The sequence below is a fragment of the Marmota monax genome, unplaced genomic scaffold (genome assembly GCF_021218885.2).
Source record: "Marmota monax isolate L192 unplaced genomic scaffold, Marmota_monax_Labrador192_F-V1.1 WCK01_AAM20220418_F8-fsc00052, whole genome shotgun sequence".
Classification (NCBI taxonomy): domain Eukaryota; kingdom Metazoa; phylum Chordata; class Mammalia; order Rodentia; family Sciuridae; genus Marmota; species Marmota monax.
In genome coordinates, this window is record NW_026693473.1 from 3229546 (window position 1) to 3252066 (window position 22521).

General features: G+C 41.9%; 1 protein-coding gene across 4 annotated transcripts in view; it reads left to right on the forward strand.

Annotated features, from left to right (window-relative positions):
- The window catches only part of Cd86 (CD86 molecule), a 70513-nt gene that overhangs the window by 7611 nt on the left and 40381 nt on the right, over positions 1–22521 (forward strand). The window contains exon 1 of one of the 4 annotated variants that reach the window (XM_046458014.2): positions 9254–9628. The exons of 1 other annotated variant lie outside the window; for it this stretch is intronic. In XM_046458014.2, the coding sequence (XP_046313970.1) occupies positions 9576–9628 (53 nt within the window). In that variant the 5' untranslated portion in view covers positions 9254–9575. Of the gene's footprint in view, positions 1–9253; positions 9629–12136; positions 12387–22521 lie in introns of those variants that run through there. 2 more of the 4 variants (XM_046458009.2, XM_046458010.2) reach the window with 2 other exon arrangements.

Consider the following 22521-nt stretch of genomic DNA (forward strand, 5'->3'; position numbering starts at 1 on the left):
TACTTACTGATAAGAGAAGGGCAAGCTAAATGCAGGTGAATAAGGTGAAAGCCACCTGAACTGTATTTTATGTAAGATGGGGTACCAAAAACATTAAAACAAAATCCTGCACTGTAATTGGGTATATGGGGTTTGGAAAACTATGAGTTTTTGTTTTCATAAAATTGTCTATTTTAACTTTTTAACTTCAAGTATTTATTCCTGCTTCTAATGTGTAAAGACTTTTTTGCACCTTTATTCAGCTTGGCTAACTGTTCAAATATGTACTTCTAATTTTAGTAGATACATAAATTGCCATTTTTCTTTATTCTACAAAATGTTTATATTTCTTTCCTTAATAATTTCACTACTATGTATCTAGCTCATCAAATAATAAAAGGTGGTGAAACAAATGTGTGCACAAAAATGCTTACTTCAGTGGTAGAACTTGTACATGTGAGGCTCTGGGTTTAATCCTCTGCACCACATAAAAATAAAGTAAAGGTATTGTGACTATATATATATATATATATATATATATATATATATATATATATATATATATATTATATGTATGCTTACTACAGCATTATTTAGTATAAGGAAAATAAGCATCAACCTAAATTTTTAAATTTTTAATCATAGGTAGATGGTTAAGTAAATTAAAAATGAAGTTTTAAGTGGCTTTGTAAAAACAAAAGACAACATAAGATTATGGAATTATAAAGAAAATATACAAAAACAAGATAGCAAGCAAAAATGTCAGAACAAGTTGGTGGGATTATAAAAATGGGGTTCTTTGATAGGTGAGCATACATTGCCCTGCTAACATGGATGAAATCAAGGCAGAAAGCAATCTCGTGGTAGCCTCTAAGCCAGGAGCGGCCAACATAGACTCTCAGAGAACGGAAGTGAGTGACATCGGTCTGTGGTTTCTGCCTGGTCCCATGACGTATAGACAGTGGAAGTGTTCCCCCCTGCCAGTGAGGCCCATCCCCAGGCTGCTGGTCACCACACTGTTGCCCTCTATGTAAGGATGTGAGTCTGGACAGCTCAGCTCTATTTTCCAAGAGAAGTCAGAAAGGTAAACTTATTTAAACATATATTTTTTTAAAATCCCTAATTTTTATATAATGGCTCGATGTCCTAGAAGGGGCTGGTTTGCTCTAGGCTACAAGTTTTGCCTTGGCTTCTGTCAGTGCAACAGAGGGTCAAAAGAGAGAGCGGTAACTGTGGATGGACTAGCTTAGAAATATATTATATTGGGGCCCCGGCTATAGTGAGTCAGAACTAGAAAGGAAGAGGCTATGACTATATGCTCATTAATTTATTCAGTTTAATGTTGGGAAAATGAAGATGAATCAGATAGAAATCCTATATAGGAGCTACAGCAGGGAAGAAGTAGCTGACATTTCTTACCATCTGGCAGGAATTATGATATGTGATATTACATCATTTAGTCTTCACAACTGCGGGAGGTAGGTACTATTATTGTCTCTGATTTTCCACAAGTGAAAACTGAATCACATAGCTGATAACAGAGCCAGGATTCCAAACTCCAATCTAATTCCAAACCGAGGCTCTGAATAACCATGCTATCTATATACTATGGGAGATCAGGGGAGGGAGCAATTGCATCTAGCAGCAGGAAAGATTTGTGGATGAAGAGATTAGAACTTAGAGAGAGATGTGTTGGGTCAGGGTCCAAAATAAGCTCTGGTAACCAAAGGACAAAGGCCAGTTCCAGGGAGGGAGCCAGTAGTCTCGAGCAGGAACAAAACCTAGAGCAGAGGTTGAACATTTTTTGTAGACTAAAAATGTCCACAGAGAGTAGTCAAATAAAACAAAAGCCTTGACATCTTTAGTTGCCAATATTTCAAAAATCTAGAGAATTCACACACTCTTGGATATCTAGAGATATCCTCTGGAGAACCAGAACACTGGGTAACAGGGCCCTCATTCCCACATGATAACAACTAGTGAACCTGGCAGAGGCTGCCTAACTTCTATTAGGGAATAAACTCTCCTCTTCCCCTATGGCTGGCTTCGCTCTTTAGATGACCTGCTTGGATTCTACAGGACCTGAGTCTCGAAAGTGAGGCAGCAACAAGTGAGAAGGAATCACCAGTGAACAAGGCAGGGAAGTGCTGGAGTCCATAGTGGAGGTGATGAGAAAGTCTGGACCTGGCCAGCTGCCTCCCTGAAGAAGTCAGTAGGTGAAGGATGGAAGGTGAAGGACATGGAGAGGCGAGATAGCAGGGAGTTGGGAAGGTTCTGGAGGGCCTTGGGGAAAATATTTTCTTAGATGAAAGAAACTCTGGACAGGTTATTCATTTCTCTGAGCCTTGGTTTCTTTGACTATTAGCAAGTTGAATGGTTCCAAACTTTCAGAGGTAAGGATTAAGTGACAAATGGAGGGATATCAAGCACATGGCCCAGAGTAGGATGGAGCACATGATGCTGTGATGGTCAGGAGCTTATGTACATGTCATCCCTGCATCCTTAAAGTAACCACATGGGGGAAATATTATTTTCCCCATTGAAAAAGAAAGAAGGAAACTGATATTCAGAGAGGTTTAGCAATATAAGGTCGCACAATTAGTAAAAGGCAGGGCGAAGACACTTACTCAGACAGTACCAAACCATTCATCAGGCAGGTGAAAAAAAAGTATTTGACATCTATCTGACATTCTCACGTAGAAGTTAAAACAGATTCAATTCTATATCTTCTTAAGCTTGAGCTCACTAGCTGTATGACCCTGAGCAAGTGGCCTAACCTAACCTTCCTGAAACTCAGTTTCCTCATCTGTAAAACTTTTTACATTGATCACTAAGATTAAATGAAGTAATGCATTTGTAATAGCCACAGTGCAGTAGTAGAGGGCCCACCTTGTAGCAATCCGTTTACAGATATTGGTTTCAAAAGGTGCATATGTACTGAGCCCCACTCTGGACCTGTTACTATGCCAGGTCCTAGGAAAGCAAAGGGGAATGAAATGTGCTTCCTATCCTTGTGGACATCTGGACAGGACAGCCATCTGAGCAGTGAAATCTTAACAGAACAAGGAAACTGTTTTTAAATGGAAGAATAAACAGGGTAGAAGAAGAGGCAGGCAGGGTGAAAAAGAGGAGGGAAGGGTGGCAGGGAAGGCTTTACTGTGGCAGGGTCTGGATCTTGAAGAGTACAGAGTTGCAGTTGAGAAGGCAAGGAAGGGGATTCAGGCAGAAGGAACACGTGTGCCAAGGTGAAAGAGTCAAAAAGTTTTCAAAGGGCCCTAGGAGGCAGGGTGGAGGTCAGGACTAGTGACCAGCCAGAGGGTGATCAGCATAAGGTATGTGGGCTGGGTGATAAAAACAGAAGAGAAGGGGCTGGGGTTGTGGCTCAGCGGTAAAGCGCTCGCCTAACACGAACAAGGGGCTGGGTTCGATCCTCAGCACCACCTAAAAATAAATAAAATAAAGATGTTGTGTCCAACTACAACAACAAAAAAAATATAAAAAAAAACAGAAGAGAAAACTTAGATTCAAGTTGTGAAGGGCCTGGTGACACTAAATTGTGGGGAGCAAGGAGTGGGTCTTTAGAGCAAGGAAGTTTCATAACCACACTGTTTTCAGAGAAAGATAATGAACTTCGATTCTCCCACCTCTCCCCTTAGTGCGTGTTATCATCCACCTATCAGAGAGAACATTCGGACTGGTGAATCTCCACATCACGTACAACCACAAGAATGGGTTCCTAATTAGAATAAGTTATATTCCATGTATGTGTAATATATCAAAATACACACTACTGTCGTGTCTATCAAAAAAAAAAAAACACAAGTAATTAATTTAAAAAAGGAAAGATAATTAAGGAACCAGAGGGAGGCTGTTGAATAGTGAAGGTAAGAGGCGATCAAGACACCAAAACTGGCTGCCAAGGACTTGGAAGTGTGTATTGAGGGAGAAAGGCAAAGCAAGGGTGTCATGAACACCATTCAAAGTGTGAAAATGGCCTGAGCCCTTCTTCCAGAGACCACAGTCATCCCACGGGACCAAAACAAAAACACAGAAAACCTCTTTTAAAAATAATCTCTTTTGTTTGCATGCAAATGGCCCATGCACAGTGAAAGCGCAACTCAAATGCAATATTTCATCTCCAATTTATGAAACACGAAGATCAAATTGGTTTATGAGTGCTGCCCTTCTTAAAAATTCCAACAGCTCCCAAGAAAACTAGTCAAACAATGCAGGGCTTATATAAGAATGTTTCAGCCTTAAATAAGATTTTAGTAAAGCTCAAATTGAAGCACTTTTCCAAAGTCAGGAACAGGAAGAGCATCATCTCTTTTTACTGGAAAAATTTCTTTCAAGGAGCAACACCTCTCTGTGGTAGATCCTTAGAATCTTCCTTAAAGGAATGGGAAGGAGAGGAAGGGAATAGCAAAATTTATACCTCAATGATTTTGCACCACCAACTTGAGAACTGCAGATCCAGGTGGATGAATGCACATTTCAGGGGTCCACAAGTCTTAGGTACGTTGCTTCTGAGTCAAAGATGTCACAGGAAAGTGAGTCTCTGAGTGTGCGAGCCCCAACACTTGTTGTGAAATAGAAGCTTTAAAAAAATTCATCTTTTTTCTTTTTAAAAAATAAGCTTAGTCATATTGGTGTGTTCTGTATAACCTTGATCTGTTTTATTTTACTTTGCTGTGCACATTATATTGATACTCTTACATAAATATTTTGCATAAGGTGCTTTCACAGATCTCATGCTTCCCTAAATTTGAAATATGCTGCTATTTGTTAAAATGTGTTAGTTTTGTTATGTCTGAGATTGCCTCCTCTGCACACAGAGGGAAAAAAAGTATGGACTTAACTCTTCTAGCAACTTTTACATTTAAGATATTACCTCATTTTATTTCTTCTAAATGAGAGTATAAAGGAAATGACAGTTTCTCGGAATATGTAAGTGCATATCCCTTAAACCAACAGGCCACTTTAGAGTCAGGGCTCTAGCCTTTTGAATTTGGCTTTCAGGTTCCCAAGTCTCCCTAAAGATTAAAAGGAGAGCAAACTTGGAATCAGATTTTATTTTGAGTTCTGAAAAGTGACATTGTAGATGTTGGTAGTCAGTTGATGGGTATCATTTTTAAACCTGCTGCACGTATATTTCATTTGTCTTGGGAAGATTTTACATATTTTATTTGTAAAATAATAGGCCATATTTCATGTAAACTATCAGAGGAAATACTGAGATTGTAAGATTGTAAACACCTACTGAAGAGCTAGCATAGTAATTTCCCCTGCTGGTACCAGGGATTGAACCCAGGGCCTCACACATGCTGGGCTAGTGCTCCACCACAAGTTACACTCCAGACCTAACAGCTAGAATATAGAATTATTAATTGCAGGGGAAGTGAAGGATGACTTAGTCCATTCTCGGCCCAGTCAGTTCTCTCTACTGTGCTATCTGTGACTTATGATTATGTAGGCACTGTGACCATTTCAAATATGAAATGAAGAAGAAACTGATACTTCCTGGAGAAGCCTGTTCCTGAGCCAGAGGTCCTCCAGAAACTTTTCTTAGTTATGAACTACATGACATAGTTAGAATCTACCTCATACTCTTAAGACGACTGGTTACTCAAACATAAGAACATCATACCTAACTGAAGTTGCATATATTGAAAATCCCTTGGTGGCCAGTACCCTGACCTAATGAGATGGATCTCCTGCCCTCAACTATAGGCTCTTCTTTAGCTAATCCTGGATCCCTGTCTGGGTCCTATATTCAGTCAGGGCTTACTAAGCATTTGTTAAATGAATGAAGACAAATTAAAAAGTACAAATTTTAAATGGTGCAATGATCCATGGATTTTAAGTATATTTTTGGAAGATGGGAAATATTACTGAGATATAGAGATGGGTAATAACAAAGAGGGACCATAAAATATGTGTCTTTATGTGTCACTAGAGTTTAGAGTTATTACCAGTTCCCAGGCAGCCCTGGCACCTGACCCCGCTCCTCTCATGAGGTGTTGGGATACACCACAGGCAGGCAAGGTGGGAAGAGTGTTCTGCGTGTGGTCTTGTGGCTGTATCCTGTTCCCCTGTGTCCATGGGGTGAGTCACGGGTCCCTGGGTTCCCTATACTGCAATCCTTCTCTGGCTTAGCCTTGCTTCCATGAACTGTGGTCCAATTCTCCAATGGCTTCTTCAGTTCCCCCATGATGGCCCTTGTTCCATACACTGCACAGAGACTTCTGATTCTGGTTGTGGCCCAGCATGCCCCATGCCATTCTGCCATGTCTACACCAGACCACAGATCTCACTCCGATGCTGATCATAAGACAGTGGGCTCCTCACCTGCTGCAGTGGTTGTTACTAGTAATAGGTCCCCCAGTCCATCTTTTCCCTCCTTCCCATTGCTTGTACCATGAAAGCAACTGCATGTCCAGAGTCCCTGGCACAGAGTCCCCAACACAGCAGTACTTTTTCTAAAATGCATGCACCTTGATGACCATTTTTATCCTTTTGACAATTTTCCCCTTAACCTACCTGCTAATATAAGAAACTGCGATCTTCAGTCCAGATCAATGTATTTTGCTGCTGAAGTTCAGGTATGTTTTATTAAAGCCACCATGTGATTTTGTTGTTGTTGTTGTTGTTACTGGGTATTAAACCCAGGGGCACTCAACCGACGAGGCACATCCCCTGCTCAATTATTATTATTTTTTTATTTAAAAGATTTTGAGACATGGTCTTGCTAAGTTGCTTAGGACCTCCCTAAATTGCTGAGTCTGGCCTTGAACTTGAGATCTTCCTGCCTCAGTCTCCCAAGTTGCTGGGATTACTGCACCCAGCACTACTGTGTGATTTTTGAGAGAACATGTAGACAAAGGGTTTCCATTCACTTGATAGAATCCTGCAAATACTTGTTGGTGTCCCTTGCCTTTCAGACTTCTCCTTTGAGAATCTCTAGGCAAAACTGTGTCACTGAAGCCCAGGTTCCGTGTTCATAAACTGATAGAATACGAGTTAAGAAACAATACACCTTGCTTCTTTCTTAGCACGCATGAATGATGGGTATGAATTTGCATCATGAGAAAGTGAATACAAAAAGATCCCCCAGGGCAGCTAGGGAGACAGAAAAAGCCAATCTAGGATGAGCATGGCATCTGTGTGAGAGTGTGAGAGTGAGAGTCCCTCTCTGCCTCAGTGACATAAATACCAAGGCTGCAAGTTTGGGGCAAAGAAAAAGACTCAACCTTTAATTCTTATATAAATTTTGCTTTCAGTGTAGGATACCATAGCATCCCCCCTCAAGATAAAAGAAACCCACTACATTTCTAAGAATGTTCCTCCAGAAAAATGGAACTGAAAGCTTTTTTTTTTTTTAATTGATCTGACCCTAAGAAAACAGTGGGGCTTTTTCTTTAATTTACCTAAGGAATTGACATAAAAAATCTATGGCTCTGCACCAAAAAATATGCATAAAGTGTGAAAGCCGAGGGCAGTCATTTTAAAAAGACTGGAGATTTTTCTAAACATTGTATGTGTGGCCTTTAATTACAAGTGTGTACCATGGGGAAGTGAATCTTTGGACTGTGAAATTGATGCTAATTTTCTTTCCCAGCAGTTTAGGAACCCTCTAAAATGTCACATCATTAATTTAGTCGCTTTGCCAGGAATCAGTGCATGTGGTTAGAGTGTGTGTGTTTTTAAATTAATAGCCTTTATTTTTAGAACAGTTTTAGACTTACCAAAGGGGGAAAAATTGAGCTGATAGTACAGAGAATTCCCATCTACCCTCTACCAGGGCACAGTTTCCCCCATTTTTTGCAAACTTGCAGTAGTGTGGCATATTTGTTCTGATTAATGAACCAATATTGATGTATAATTAAAGTCCATGCTTTATATTAAGGTTTCCTCTTTGGGTCATACAGTTCTATGGGCTCTGACAAATGTATACCATGTACCCACCATCATACCAACATACTAAATAGTTTCATCACCCTAAAAATCCTCTGTGTTCCACCTGCTTATCCCTCCACATCTCCCTCCAAGCCCCACGCAACCCCTGATCTTTTATTGTCTCCATGATGTTGCCTTTTCCAGAATATCATGTCATTGGAATCATACAGTATGTGGCCTGTTCAGATTGGCTTCTTTCCTTAAACAATAAACACTTAAGTTTTCTCCACCCTTTTTCGTGTCCTGATAGCTCACTTCCTTTCATCATTGAATAAGAGTCCATGTATGCATGTACATAGTTTGTCCATTCACTTATTGAAGGACATCTTAGTTGCTTCCAATTTTTTGGCAATTATGGACAAAGCTGTCATAAACTTGTGTGTAGATGTTCGCAGTTATTTTCTTTTTAACTCAATTGAGTCGATGTACCTAGAAGTGTTCTTGCTGGCTTATGAAGTAGATATTTGCTTAATTTTGTAGGAAACTGACTGCCAAAGTAATTTTATCGTTTTGCACTTTTACTTTTACCAGCAATGAGTGAGAGCTCCTGTTGCTCCACATTCTCGGCAGCATTTGGTGCGGTCAGGTTTGGGGGTTTTAGCCATTCGAATAGATATGCAACTGTCCTCACCTTCACTCTCTTGAGTCCACTGTGGTCTGTGAAGTCTGGCAGCTCCCTGACCTCATGCCACAGTGGGAAATGAGAATGTTTACAGAGACTGCCTAAGCTGAAGGCACTGCCTCTCTGGGCATGAGGTTGTCACCCTCTGGGAGCACCAAGCAAGGGGTTCTGGGGTTCCCACTGCTTATAGGATCATACACTTCCCCCCTTCCTTCTTCTTGCATAAAACACAGGATACCCACATCATCTCCATGGGCTTTCACAAAAGACCAGAGGAGCCTTTGATTTTGGATCTCTTCTGCTCACCCCCACCTGCACAAATCTGTTTCAAAGAAAGTTCAGAAAACAAACACTACAGAGAGTGGAAACTGTTTATCCTACACTGGAATCGCCACTTCCACCACTATCTAGAATACTTTTAGAGGGCTCCCTAGCCACAGGCCACAGGCAGTCATTTAAACAGAGCAACGGACATATGGCTGAGAAGGGAAATTAGAGCTAAGTGCTGGATGATTCTAAATGCTCATGGGTGTGACAGAGCAGACCCTGAAGGTGTGGGCGTGGCGTCAGGAGGTTGTGCGCCCTTTCCCCCCACAGCTCGGTCTACTGCCCTAGGAGGCCTCTCCTTCTCCAGCTGCTTTTCCTTGCAGCCTTGGCCTTAGACGTGAGAACATCCGGGGATGAGGCAGTGGAGGAAGAAGGACAGAAAGCAGCTTTCTGAGGTTACCAGCAACTTCCTCCTCACCAAGCACAAGGAACTGATCTTCATTCTGCGCCGCCTCCTGGCAGCCTTTGATGCTGGTGACTACCAGAGCTGCTGCATCCTGTCCGCCCCGGGCTCTCGTGGCGCACAGGGCAGCCATGGTGCTTCTGATTGGCTGATCGCTGGCCCCAAACACTGACACACAAACAAGAGTGGGTAAGGGGGCGGCCATCGGCTTAACGCGTGAAAACAATCATGGTCAGCCGACCTCCTACAATTGTTTTAAGCTAAATGTGACCTCTGACTCATTGACGAATGTCATCTTGTCACTGCCTGCCCCAAGCTGCCGGAGCCCTCTCTGCTAGGAGGTATGTGGACTCACTCAGGGAGGAGGGTGCTGGTGGGAGGGTCCCTAGCCGGGTCTCGAGGACCCGGTTGAGCAGGATCCTCGAGCTCACATCCCACCGAACGATGGAGGAGACTGCTGGTATTTAGCAGAGAGTGGATTTATAATATCTGCATTCTGCATATCTGGAAACCTTGACCCAAGAGGGTTCATGAATATATTCTGATAATTCTAAAAAACAGGACAGGGACAACTGGATGTTACTTATGGAGCTGGGGAGTTAGAAGTGGTAGATAAGGATTATTATAAAAAGGATCATGTTCCTGTAACTATCAGGTAGTGAGTCTCCCAGTCTGGCCAATGAGAAAGCAAAGCTCAGACATGCCTCCATCAGAGATGACACAGAGGGGTCCCTGCTTGAAAGGCGAGAAGGATAGTTTCTGAGGTCCTTTACATTCTTGCAATGCTAAATCACAGCATCAGTGAATTTCATGACACCACATGGTGCCACTCATGTCCCTCCTTTAAGGTACTTCTATGTTACAGCCTTGGAGGAGGCCACTCACTGTAAACAGGAACTAAAGTAGGGATGTAGAAAAGGAAAAACTATAGAACGGCCTTTTAAAATAAAGAAAAAATAGCCTCTGGTGTGCCAGAATCTCAGGCACCATATATATATGTCATCCTATTTAATCCTCATGGCAAGCTTATGAAATATTTAGTACGGTGTTACACCTGTGAGGAACCCAAGGCTCAGAGAGGTTAAATAACTTCCCTAAGAACACATAGGTATCAGTAGCCACAGTATGAACACTGGTCTCTGTGATTCTCAGACCCAGTTTGATATGCCCTTTGACTCATCTTTTTTTTTTTTTTTTGCAAATGATACTACTTTCTGTGATTCTTAGTATTAACATAAAACTTTCTTTTTAAATAAATTTAGTTAAAGTAAGTTAAGAGAAAAATACTATAAAAGCAATAGTCCAGATTTTACATGGATGTGAAGTGATACTAGTAACTAGAATAACTAAAGTTTGGGAAATATAGCTTCAGATATTTTGATAGCAGCACTTTCAGTTTAGTATATCTTGCATCTTGACTGTGTACAAGGAAAAGGAAGACACTTAAAAATAAGGGAAACATGAATGAATTCTCCTGTCCTCTGATAGGTGAGTGATTTCATATTTTACAATAAGAAAACCACACGGACCCTTTCAACTAAAAGAAAATTGTGATTGTAAAACCCAGAGGAAACCCCCAGGTGGAGCCTATCCATATAAAGGGTGAAGTTTCCCAGATCTGCATGTAGAGTGGCTGAGGGGAAGTGAGGCCCAAGTGAGTCAGGACAAGGACCTGGGCAGCAGCCTGCGGGTTGGAGAGGCCCAGGATGGAACGTGAAGGGGCTTACAGACCCTGCTTGGGAAGAACTATCATCACCTCTTTAATGCTAAGGGGAAGATCTTTGTGGAAAGGTCAAAGAAAGAATTGGGAAAGACTCAAAAGAAAAAAAGGAGACTAATAACGGAAAGCTAAATAGCTCATACTTGCTACCAGGTGATTTGCATAGAATATCTTATTTGTCTCTCATAAACAATGCAGAAAGGAAAGCTATAACTAGTCCCATTTCACAGGACAGAAGATCGAGACTCCAAGGTGTCCAATAACTTGCCTTGTATCCAGTGGTCAAGCTAGAATCTGACCTGGGACCACCAGTTCCAAGCCCAGGGTCCTTCCCCGGTACCACATGTTTTGGCTGGGTGAGCTTCCTCAACCCAGCCACCAATAACCAACTTTCACTTTGTCACTTTTCATTTCTCTAGCTTTGCAGGCCACAGCTAGCCTCTAAAAAAAGCAGGGGAGGCTTCCTCAGCAGGACTGCCTTGCTTCTTCTGAGCTCAAATGCTGCAGACCTCAGAGGCCCACAAATGCCTACCATTGCCACCAGTACCACTGAGCATAGGGCTCTGCAGTCCCTGATGCTCCTGGGCAGATCATAATGATCCCTGTCTGTAATTGAAGCCTATCCCTGCTGAAGCACTAGGTTCAGAGATCTGCACCAGGCATAAACCCACATTTCTCACTTCTGCTTGTTACTAGTCCCAGAACTCAACAGTTCCACCCTCTTCCAGGAATAGTGGACCAAAATAATAGAAGCATTCCAGATTCATACAATTCGGATTACATTAGGGTAATCGGACAATGATGGCTGCATATGGGACTTGGCTTCTAGCAGGATCCATGGAGAGGAATGAATGATTCAATCTCTGCTCTAATGGAAGACCATCTCCTGCATCCCTGGGGGCCAGATCCAGTGCCTGGCACGTGGCTGAGCTGAGCTGAGTCTTTTCCCGTGGGCTTTGAAGATTGTCCTCCTCTTCTCTACCACTCTGTCAGGGAAGGTGTCTGTCATGATTGTGGATGGGGCTGTCTTTGGGGGTTTCCTCAGGGCTTTACACTGCCTCTCTGTCCAAGGCTGCATTTGTAGTCATTCTCATCAGTGGAAATGCCCACCTGCCAGCAGAAGTTATCTGGAACCACGCAAGAACACTGGCCCGTCTGCGGTGTTGTTTCTCTCTAGTCAGTTCCCCTTTCTGTATTTGAGTTCTAGCCTCAGTCCTGAGATTATTCTTTCTCTACAAGAGGAGTCTTAGGAGGCCTGGGGAGCTGGCACTGACTCCTCCTAGTGTATTTTCAAAGCCTCGCTCCTGTGCTCTTCGGGAATGCTGCTGTGCTCATGTGTCTGGTCTCTGGGAGCTACGGTGGATGGGCATAAGTGACAGGTATGTTCTTTTGAAGCCCATGTGCCCGGGGAGCACAGCGTGAGAGAAGGCTGCATTGGGGCAGAGATGGGGCTGGTGGCTGGCAAGGGGATGCATCAGAGGGCAAAAGACATGCTTAAAACCTTTGGCCATCGGGCTTAATTTGGAGACTAGCTACATTGGAGATCAGATATCAGAAAAATGAGTCTCTTCCAGCCAGATCCCTGTATGGGCTTTAGTGGGCCAAGAGACCCGATAGGCAGAAGAATGGAAGGTGCCACTTACCAAACAGCCGGCAGCTGCCCTTGACCTTGGAGTGCTGGGGGCTCCAAGCAGCTCTGCTCTGGGAGAAACTGTCCAAGGATGTTGGCCCTGCCTGAGCCCCACGTACAATGGGAAATGTAGAGGAGGGAGGCAGTGTCACAACTTCTCTGTAATAGCCTCAGCTTTCCTGTCTGACCTTTCCTCCTCTGGTCCAGAAATGCTTATCCCCCCACCCCAACTTCTTCCCTTCTAGCTGCCCCATCCCAATATTGAGACCAATAGGTCATTTGGAAAGAAATACTCTGGTCAAAAAAGAGCCCAGTCAGTGGTTTAACACAGTTGCACATACTGTGAACACATTTGCATTTATTTGCAAATAGGCTTAAAATATCGCCTCCATTAATAGTGATTTAAGGTTCTGGAGAGACAGGTGAAAATAATTTTTGGCCAAGGGAACTTCCCACTACTCTCAAATTGTAAAAACTAAGGAGATGGCCTGTTCTTCTTATGTGTAAATTCAATCTTGGGACTAAGGCTCTGGACTGTGTATTTATGTGGTCAAATTCACCATTCTGTATTATGTTTGCTGAAGAGACCATGAATGTTATCTTGTGAGCCGTCCAAAGTATAATGGGTTTTCTGAATCTGTTATTATTCATATATTCAGAATATGTATATTGTGTGCTTAATATGTCCTAGGAACTGGGTTTTTTTTTAAATATTTTTTTAGTTGCCAATGAACTTTATTTTATTTATTTATCTGCAGTGCTGAGAATCAAACCCAGTGCCTCACACTTGATAGGCAAGTGCTCTACCACTGAGCCACAACCCCAGTCCCAGGAATCGGGTTTTCAACAAGGAGTATAAATGATATAAGGGGACGCTGTGCTCTTGAAGCTGCTGTGCTCTTGAAGTGGAAAATAATAAAAGCATACTGTAATCACATTAACACCACTGGGAGCAACAGAGCTTTGAAGGAAAGGAAAGGCTCTGAGTCATGGTGCTGATTAATTACTCTCTTTATGTTTGATATTTTCACAACTCATATTATCCCTGGATATTGGATGTCCCATCCTGGGTAGAAATGAGGATCAGGAGAAAATTATAAAAGAGAAAAAGGTGAGCCATGCCAGATGCTTTAGGAGAAAAATCAAGATGTGAACAATATGTTTCAAAAATCAGATACAAGTAGGAATTGAGGTTAGGGATCTCTGGGCTAGGGAATTGACGCTCTGAGGATACAGGAGAGAAAAGACAGAATTAAAACAACCTGGCTTAGTGGGGAGGCGCCTGGGCAGTTTTCCAGAATTTAGGCCGTTCACTTTTCATGACCAGGCAGATAAGAACATGTGAGGGGTGTAGGAAAGACAGGACCAGAGTCTGTGTGCACAACCCCTCACTGAACGCTACTCCATAGATTTGTTTCTGAACTGTTTGCACGTTGGAGGGTACACAGGCTGCAGCTTGGGATATAGACAACATCTCAAATGTGTGTAGAGGAAGAAAATGTGTTTTCAGCACTATGCCTCTCTCCCCCAAGGGCCTGGGACTTCATCCTCTTCCATCCAGGGATGTGATTCCTTTCTGAGTTCCTGAGTTCCAGTCTTATTTAGGTGAATTACCTTGAACTTAACTCCTTAGGGTTAACAACAAACAACAATGAAAAACCCAACCCGTTTCTCCCTTCTAACTCTAATTTGCATTTTAACAGGGGCTTTCAAAAAATGCCTGACCCAAGGAATGAGTAATGTGGGAATTCCAAGTGTTAGATTAGGACTGGTACACAGATGGGGAGAAGGGGCTGTCCCTCAAACTGTGCCCTTGAAACAGTTGGCTTTTCTCTCTTTGACCTGGTTCTGGTTCTGAAATCAGAAAGGGGCTCCCTTAGAGGGGGGGGGGGATGGGCATAGCTACCTGTTAGTAAGTTCTCTGGGCCTTGTTCCTGGCAGGCACAGCCCCTTCCCAGGATGTGTACAGACCTGGATAGGCACCTATAAAATTTTGCATGATGTTTTTACTTTGGGCACTTCTTGGCAAAAAAGGGAAAAATTATTTTGAAAACCATCAATATTTTTTAAAGGTGGTAAATTTTAACTCCAAAAAGTTATGATTCTAGATATACATAAGAGAACTGGGTGTCTGTCTCAAACACAAACTTCTTGTTGGGGGACAGGAAAATCTAAAAGCTATTCCTGTATGGTGCCCCCTCTTCTGAGCCGATGAGGGTAATGTACTTGTTTTCCCCCGGTTGGGTACTAGGGATTGAACTCAGGGGCACTTGACCACTGAGCCGCATCCCTAGATCTATTTTGTATTTTATTTGGACACAGGGTCTCACTGAGTTGCTTAGCACCTCGCTTTTGCTGAGGCTGGCTTTGAACTTTCAATCCTACTGCTTCAGCCTCCAGAGCCGCTGGGATTACAGGCGTGTGCTACCGCACCCAGTGGGTAAAGTACTCTTAATTTTAATACTTTAGTTACCACAGTATCAGAGGGTGAGTAAAAGCCTCCTTTGGCTCCTTGTGGATCTGCTCAGATGTTTGTTTTTTGAATCAGTGCACATCCTTGTAACATGTACCATATTTGATGCTGCCCTCCTCATATCTGTGTGGAAATACTGGGCTTCCAAATGAACAAGGGCAAGAGCAGCTCCTGAAAGAAATCCAAGAGTTAGGTAAAAAAATTCTCCATAGGGCTGGGGATGTGGCTCAAGCGGTAGCGCGCTCGCCTGGCATGCGTGAGGCCCGGGTTTGATCCTCAGCACCACATACAGACAAAGATGTTGTGTCCGCCGAAAACTGAAAAATAAATATTAAAAATTAAAAAAAAAAATTCTCCATAGATGGAGGCTACAGTGGGATTTGCTCCAAGGAGAGATTGGAAACTGATCAGGCCTGGATTAGAGGGAGATAAAGCTGGTGAGGGAAGTGAAGCTCAGCAGGAATGATGTGTCTGTCCATAGTCAGCTATCCCTGGTGTCCACCAGACCAGAAGTGTTCATGTTCTCAGTGAGACACCGCTCACTCACCTCCTCCTCATGCCCACTGCCTCTATGCTGGTCCTGCCTCTTCATCTCAGGACCACAGCTTTACTGTTGGTTTCTTGATCACTCTGATACCAGGCTTAACCTCTTTCCTTGGGCCACTAGCTTATTTTCTTCAAACTTTCATTGCATTATTTTTATTTATTTATTTTTAGTTGTTGATGGGCCTATATTTATATTTTTATTTATTTATCTATTTATCTATTTATTTATTTATCTATTTATAGTGCTGAGAATCAAACCCAGTGTCTCACACATGCCAGGCAAGCACTCTCCCACAGAGCCACAACCCCAGCTCATTGTTACATTATTATTATATTTTTAATATTTATTTTTTAGTTGTAATTGGACGCAATGCCTTTATTTTATTTATTTATTTTTTTAATGTGGTGCTGAGGATCGAACCCAGGGCCTCACACGTGCTAGGCAAGTGCTCTACCACAGAGCCACAACCCCAGCTCATCATTACATTATTTTTTATACTTCCAAACTATTGATCCCCAATTCCCAGGTTTCTCTCAAATCAGATATAAACTCTTTATCTGACTTTCCAGGCCCTGTTAGGCTCTTCTGATATACTTTCAAAAAATTAATTCCCTGTTATTTGTGCAAATTCAACCTCTCCTCCAATCCAAGTTGGCTTTTCTTAATTTCCCATGAAAAGGCTACAATCATTGCTGCATTTCCAAATGTCCCTAAACATGATTCTACTTGACCATATTCTAGAACCTTGCCAGAGTAGCAGAGAGGATTTTGAATGTTCCCAGCGCAAAGACATGATAAAAGTTTAAGGAGATGTTTATGAAAATTATCCTGATCTGATCATTGCACGTTGTATAAATGTTTTAAAGTATCACACTGTAGCCCATAGATATGTAAAATTATTATGTGTTGCTTAAGTTTTTTAAAAATATATATAAAAGGGAAAAATTCGAAAGAATATTATACTAATAAAGAACATGGAAACCACAGTTATGCCTGAAGATCTCTGCCTAAGTGTATGTATATCAAGAATGTGACAGAAGGGCTTAGCCAGTTCTACTCAATCAACATTTAAAAGAGTTGTTGGAAGCTTGCAGAGCTTTTCAAGGGCAGAGGCAGATGGCCATCACACCAAGTTCTAGGAAATTCATCATTGCTGATGTCACAAGACAGCAACCCTTAGAGGAACCTGTTCAATGACACAGTGGCCCAGGCTGAAACCCTCATGAGTACAAATATCAGAAGATGTAGACTTAGTTAGAGCCGATATTGGGTACAATTTCATCCACTCTAACAGAAACTGACTACTGCAATCCCTCGCAGCCTGGCTCACTTTGTTCAAGCCATCAGGGTACAGTTCTGAGACCAAGTCTGAGTCTCCTGTCAAGGCCCAATTCAAATACCACCATCTTGTACCTTTCTGGGCCACAGGAGTGCTTGCTCTTCTCCATGTCATCTGAAGCCCTGGGTCACTTATAGTCAGCTCAACAGACTGTCCAGACAGGAAGGTCCTCTAAACATACCATACTGTCTCCAATGCTAAAAAAAAGAAAGAAAGAAAGAAAGAAAAAGTTCAGGATGGGGACAGAGAGAGATGGAGTGCTTCCGTGTCTTCCTTTATTTTTCCTTTTTCCTGGAAATGATACTTTTAAATTTAAAAGTTACGGAGTTCGATTACATAACAAGAAATCCCTCCCCACAAAAGTATCTCTTCTGCATTGTACCCCACTTTTCCTTGAGCAGTGTTGATAATGGGGAGTTAATTACCTCCCAAGAAAATTGTGGCTCTCTATTAAAACTCTTCATCATCTGGAGCTGGACTCTGGCTCCTATGACTTCCAGTGATTGGAACTGCTTGCCCTTCAGCAACAATGTGTGTGCTCTCCCCCAGGAGATCCCTTAAATGTTTTCAGAAGGCCAGAGGGTGTTCACGGTCTTCTCTTCTTCAGGTTCATTACCCCCGGTCTTTTTAATTGTTCCTCATTTGACATAATTTCAGTATCCCCTAGTGAACTGTGCTGCCCTTTCACTTGATAAACCCTAATTTTGTCAGTGTGATACCACAAGCGATGTGGTCTGATTAGCACGGAGTACAGAGAGCGAATTCTATGTAAAGACTGAATTAATCGGGCTAGGGTTTAGCTCAGTGGTAGAGCACTTGCCTAGCACGTGCAAGGCCCTGAGTTGGATCCCAGGCACTCCCTTCTAAAAAAGGACTGAATTAATTTTGGTTAGCCACATCATACTAATATTTATGTGATTCTTATATTTATTCTAGATAAGCTATTTCTCTAGCATCCACCTTTTCCATTTACATAGTTGTTACTTTAAAACTTAAGTACAGGTCTGTACACTTACCCTTATGACGTTAGTCTCTCTTTTTAGACTTTGTGAATACTAATTAGGCTGACCCAGTTTGGGCTCATTTTTGTGTCATCTGTATATTTGAAAATAGAAGTATAATTTCTGTTGCTTTCATTTATAATTTTACTAAGTATATGAAAGTGAATATTAAAAATCAGAGAGTCCTGTGGTACCCACTGAGGTATCAGTGTGTCAAGGATGATTCTTGGCACTCAATTGTTGAATGAATAAAGGAATCAGTCAATGAATCAACACTTTGTTCTCATCCCTTATATTTAATCCATGTCATATTCTGTTAATTATAAACCTAATTATTTCTTCATCTACCAACTTCCCTCCATTTCTGCTATTACCATTCTAGACCAAACAGCTATGTTCATTAAGCAACTTCAGTGGTCTTTCTGCATCTGGCTTCCCTACTATACATTTGCTATATAGTAACTAGAGTCATTTTTTTCCAAAAGCAAAGCTGATTATGTCCATATCTACTATAATTTCTTCTTCTCTCTTTTTTTTTCTTTTTTTTTGGCACTGAGGATTAAACCCAGGGTTGCTTTACCACTGAGTTACATTCCTCAAACCTTTTTATTTTCATTTTGAGTCAGCATCCTGTTACATTGCTTAGGGGCTCGCTTAGTTGCTGAGGCTGAATTTAAACATTTTTTAAAAATATTTTTTAGTTGTTGATGGACCTTCATTTTATTTATTTGTATGTGGTGCTGAGAATCGAACCCAGTGCCTTACACATTTATTTAAAAAGCTCCTGGGCTGGGGGTGTGGCTCAAGCGGTAGTGCGCTCGCCTGGCATGCATGCAGCCCGGGTTCGATCCTCAGCACCACATACCAACAAAGATGTTGTGTCCGCTGAAAACTAAAAAAAAAAATTCCCCTCTCTCTCTCTTACTTTAAAATGCTCTACCACTGAGCCACAACCCCAGCCCCAAGACTTTTAACTTTTGATCCTCCTGCCTCAGCCTCCTGAACCACTGAGATTACAGATGTGTGCCACCACGCCCATCTCTACTATAATTTCTTTAGTGGTTCACATTGCTCTCAGAATAAAGACCAAAAATCCTTAACTGACCTATAAGACAAGTATGGCCTGGCCCCTGCCTAGGTCTTCCACCTTGTCTTCCACCTGCCTTCATCTTAGCCACAACCTTCTTATACCTTCTTTCATGTGCTCTCCTGCCTCACTACCTTTGTATATGCTATTTCCATTGCATAGAATCCCTTCTAGCCACACTCCCTAAAAACCCTTCATTTATTTAACACCTATTCAATCTGTTTTATTTACCTATTTGGTGTATTAGGAATTCTCCCCAATACAGCAGCTTTAACAATGGATTTTTACCCTCTCACAATGCTGTGGGTCAGAAATCTGAGCAGGCCTCAGAGTGATTCTTCTACTCTTTGTGGCATCAAATGAGGTCACTTTATGGTAGCAAGCTAGTGGGTAGGTTGGCCTAGAGACACACTGATTCAGTGGCCACCAGCCACAAGTAACTACTGATCTCTTGAAATGATCAAGAGATCCTGGGGCTGGGACTGTAGCTCAGTGGTAGAATGCTTGCCTGGCATGTATGAGGGCCTGTGTGCTATCCTCAGCACTACATATAAGTAAATGTAATAAAAAGATTCATAAGATCCGTTGACAACTAAAAAATATTTTTAAAAAGACTTAAGCTGAATTCCAAAGAAGCAATAACTTAACAACCTTCAAGGGAGTTAAGGAAGAGAGAAAACCCCAATTGAAAAAAAAAAAAGAGAGAGAGAGAGAACTCCTAATTGAGTTCTTACTTTAAAACTTTAAAATTTTGTAAGTATAAATTACCCACAAGATTTTTGAATATTCAGTATAAAAATTTTGAAGTATTCATTGATTACTTGTTGAGATTATATTTTAGATATACTTGATTAAATCAAATATAGTCTTAAAATGAATGTCACCTATTTTTTTTTCATTTGTTCATCTGGTCTTATAGTTTAGAACATAAGGTGTCACCCAAAAATTCCTATGTTAATGCAGGAATGTTTGGAGATGAAATGATTGGACGGTGAGAGCTATAACCTAACCAGTCTATCCTGGTTTGAATGGAGTAACTGGGTGGTAACTATAGGCAGTTGGGTCCCCTAGGGGCATCCCTAGAAGGAATCATCTTCCCTGTGACTCCTTCCCCCCTCTCTCTCTGTTTCTTGGCCATCATGAATGGAGCAGCACTCCTCTTCCACACCCTTCTGCCATGGTGTTCTGCCCCACCTTGGGCCCAGAGAAATGGAGTGAGCCTACTATGGAATAAACCTTTGAAAGTGTGACCCAAAATAACCTTTTTCTCCTCTAAGTTGCTCTTGTTGGTATTTTGATCACAGTGATGGAAAGCTGATAAACATAGGTGCCTACAAGAAATTTTCAAATTTCAATATGGCTCACGTGTTTGGCTTGCACTGTATCTCTATGAACAGTGCTATAAAAGGCCAGATAGAAAATGTTTTCAGCTTTGCAGGCTGCATAGTTTTTTTCACAGCTGCTCAACTCTGCCATTCTGAAAGCAGCAATAGATAATATTTAAATAAATGAATCTGGCTCAACAAAACTTTCTTGTGTTTCAACATAACTTTATTTATAAAAATAGATGGAGACAGGCTGGGACTGTAACTCAGTGGCAGAATGCTTGCCTAGCATGGGTGAGGCACTGGGTTTGATCCTCGGCACCAGATTAAAAAAATAGAAAAAATAAAATAAAGTTATAAAAATATGCATATATTAAAAAATAGATGGAGCCAGGCGTGGTGGTACACGCCTGTAATCCCAGCAGCTCTGGAGACTGAGATAGGGGGATCTCGAATTCAAAGCCAGCCTCAGCAATGGCGAGGTGCTTAGCAACTCAGTGAGACCCTGTCTCTACATAAAATACAAAATAAGGCTGGGGATGTGACTCAGTGGTTGAGTGCCCCTGAGTTCAATCCCTGGTACCAAAAAAAAAAAAAAAAAAAAAAGATGGGAGCCACATTTAGTCTGAGTATGCTGAGCCCTGATCTGGAGGATCCAAGGTTTTCTTCCAATCTGGTGGCTTGACAGAGATGTCTGGAAGGCTGGGCTCAGCTAGGACTCTGGACCCAAACTACATGTGGCCTCTTTGGCTCTGTGGTATCAGGGTAAAAGAACATTTTATATGGTGGGCTCAGATTCTAGGAAATAAGTCCCAAGAGAGGCAAGTACAAGTTTCAAAGCTTCTCATGACCTAGTTTCAGAAGTTCCAGGACATTCTTTTTATTTCATTCCTTTAGTCAAACAAGTCATGAAAGCCAGCCTGGGTTCAAGGAGACTTAGACTCCACCTCTTCATGGGAGGAATAGCAAAGAATATGTGTTCATCTTCAATCTATCAGTCATTCTCTGAATGTCAGTTAAAAGTAGTCCTATAACAGGTTCTCAGAGTACCAGGAACCCCTCTTTTTTAGCACTTACCATGGTAATAATTTTACATTCATTCATATGATCATTTGATCATTATCTTGCTCCTCTACTAAACTCTAAGCAACCACATGAAGACAAGTTCTTTCTGGTTTTGTGCATCATTGTATTCCCAGCTCTAAGCACAATGACTGGCTCAAGAAATGTTTGTGGGATGAACCCATAAATGAATGAATGAATGAACAAAGGAGTGGTTAGTAACCGTTCTAGCATTGATTCCATTGATCCCACTTTTCTCCACATTGCTTTTTCAAGCCTATCGTGAGACACTTGGTCAGAAGCCTCGTGAAAACTCAGATGGCTTTGCCTTCCCAGCAACCTTCTCATTTTGCAGTTCAGAAACTTTATTTAAAAAAAGGAAATAAGCCTGCTCTTTTCTGCCCAGTGCCTCAAAGATATTAATAGCTACTCTAAACATGTATCTTTGGGTTCTGGAGCTTGCAGAAGTACTTCAGTGAAGCACGCCGCACCCAGAGGCAAGTCAAGGCCTCAGGCAGCTGGAGTTCCTCCTGGTGTCCACTCTCCTTGCCCAGCAAGCCTGACTGGTCCAGCCACAACTAGGCTCTGCAAGAAGCAATAGTCCCGGCCCTGAGTGCTACTGGTTGAGGCAGACCTGGTCCTTCCTCCACCGAGGTGTAGCATCTCCCATTTTGCTTGGAACAAGGAGTACTCTATAGGCCCCGGGAGGAGCTAAGTGTTCCCACTTCCACACTAGTCCTGGAGCTTGACTTGAGTTCCCTTCTATCTTTCTTTTTAGTACTGGATGAGGGGCCAAGGCCCACACACCTTGACATCATCACCAGAAACCTCTAGAACAAAACCACTCCTGAGTAAACTCAGTAAACATGTGCCTGAAAGACTATCTGAATGAATACGCTTCCTGAGATACCAGCTCAACATTTCCCCTGGAACCCCAAATACCACTAATATTCTAGACAAAGTTGTGAAATAGGAAATGTCTTTCTCTGCTGCCCTCCAGCTTCTACCTGGGAACTCTTCTCTCATTTCTTGTTTCACCACATCTGCACT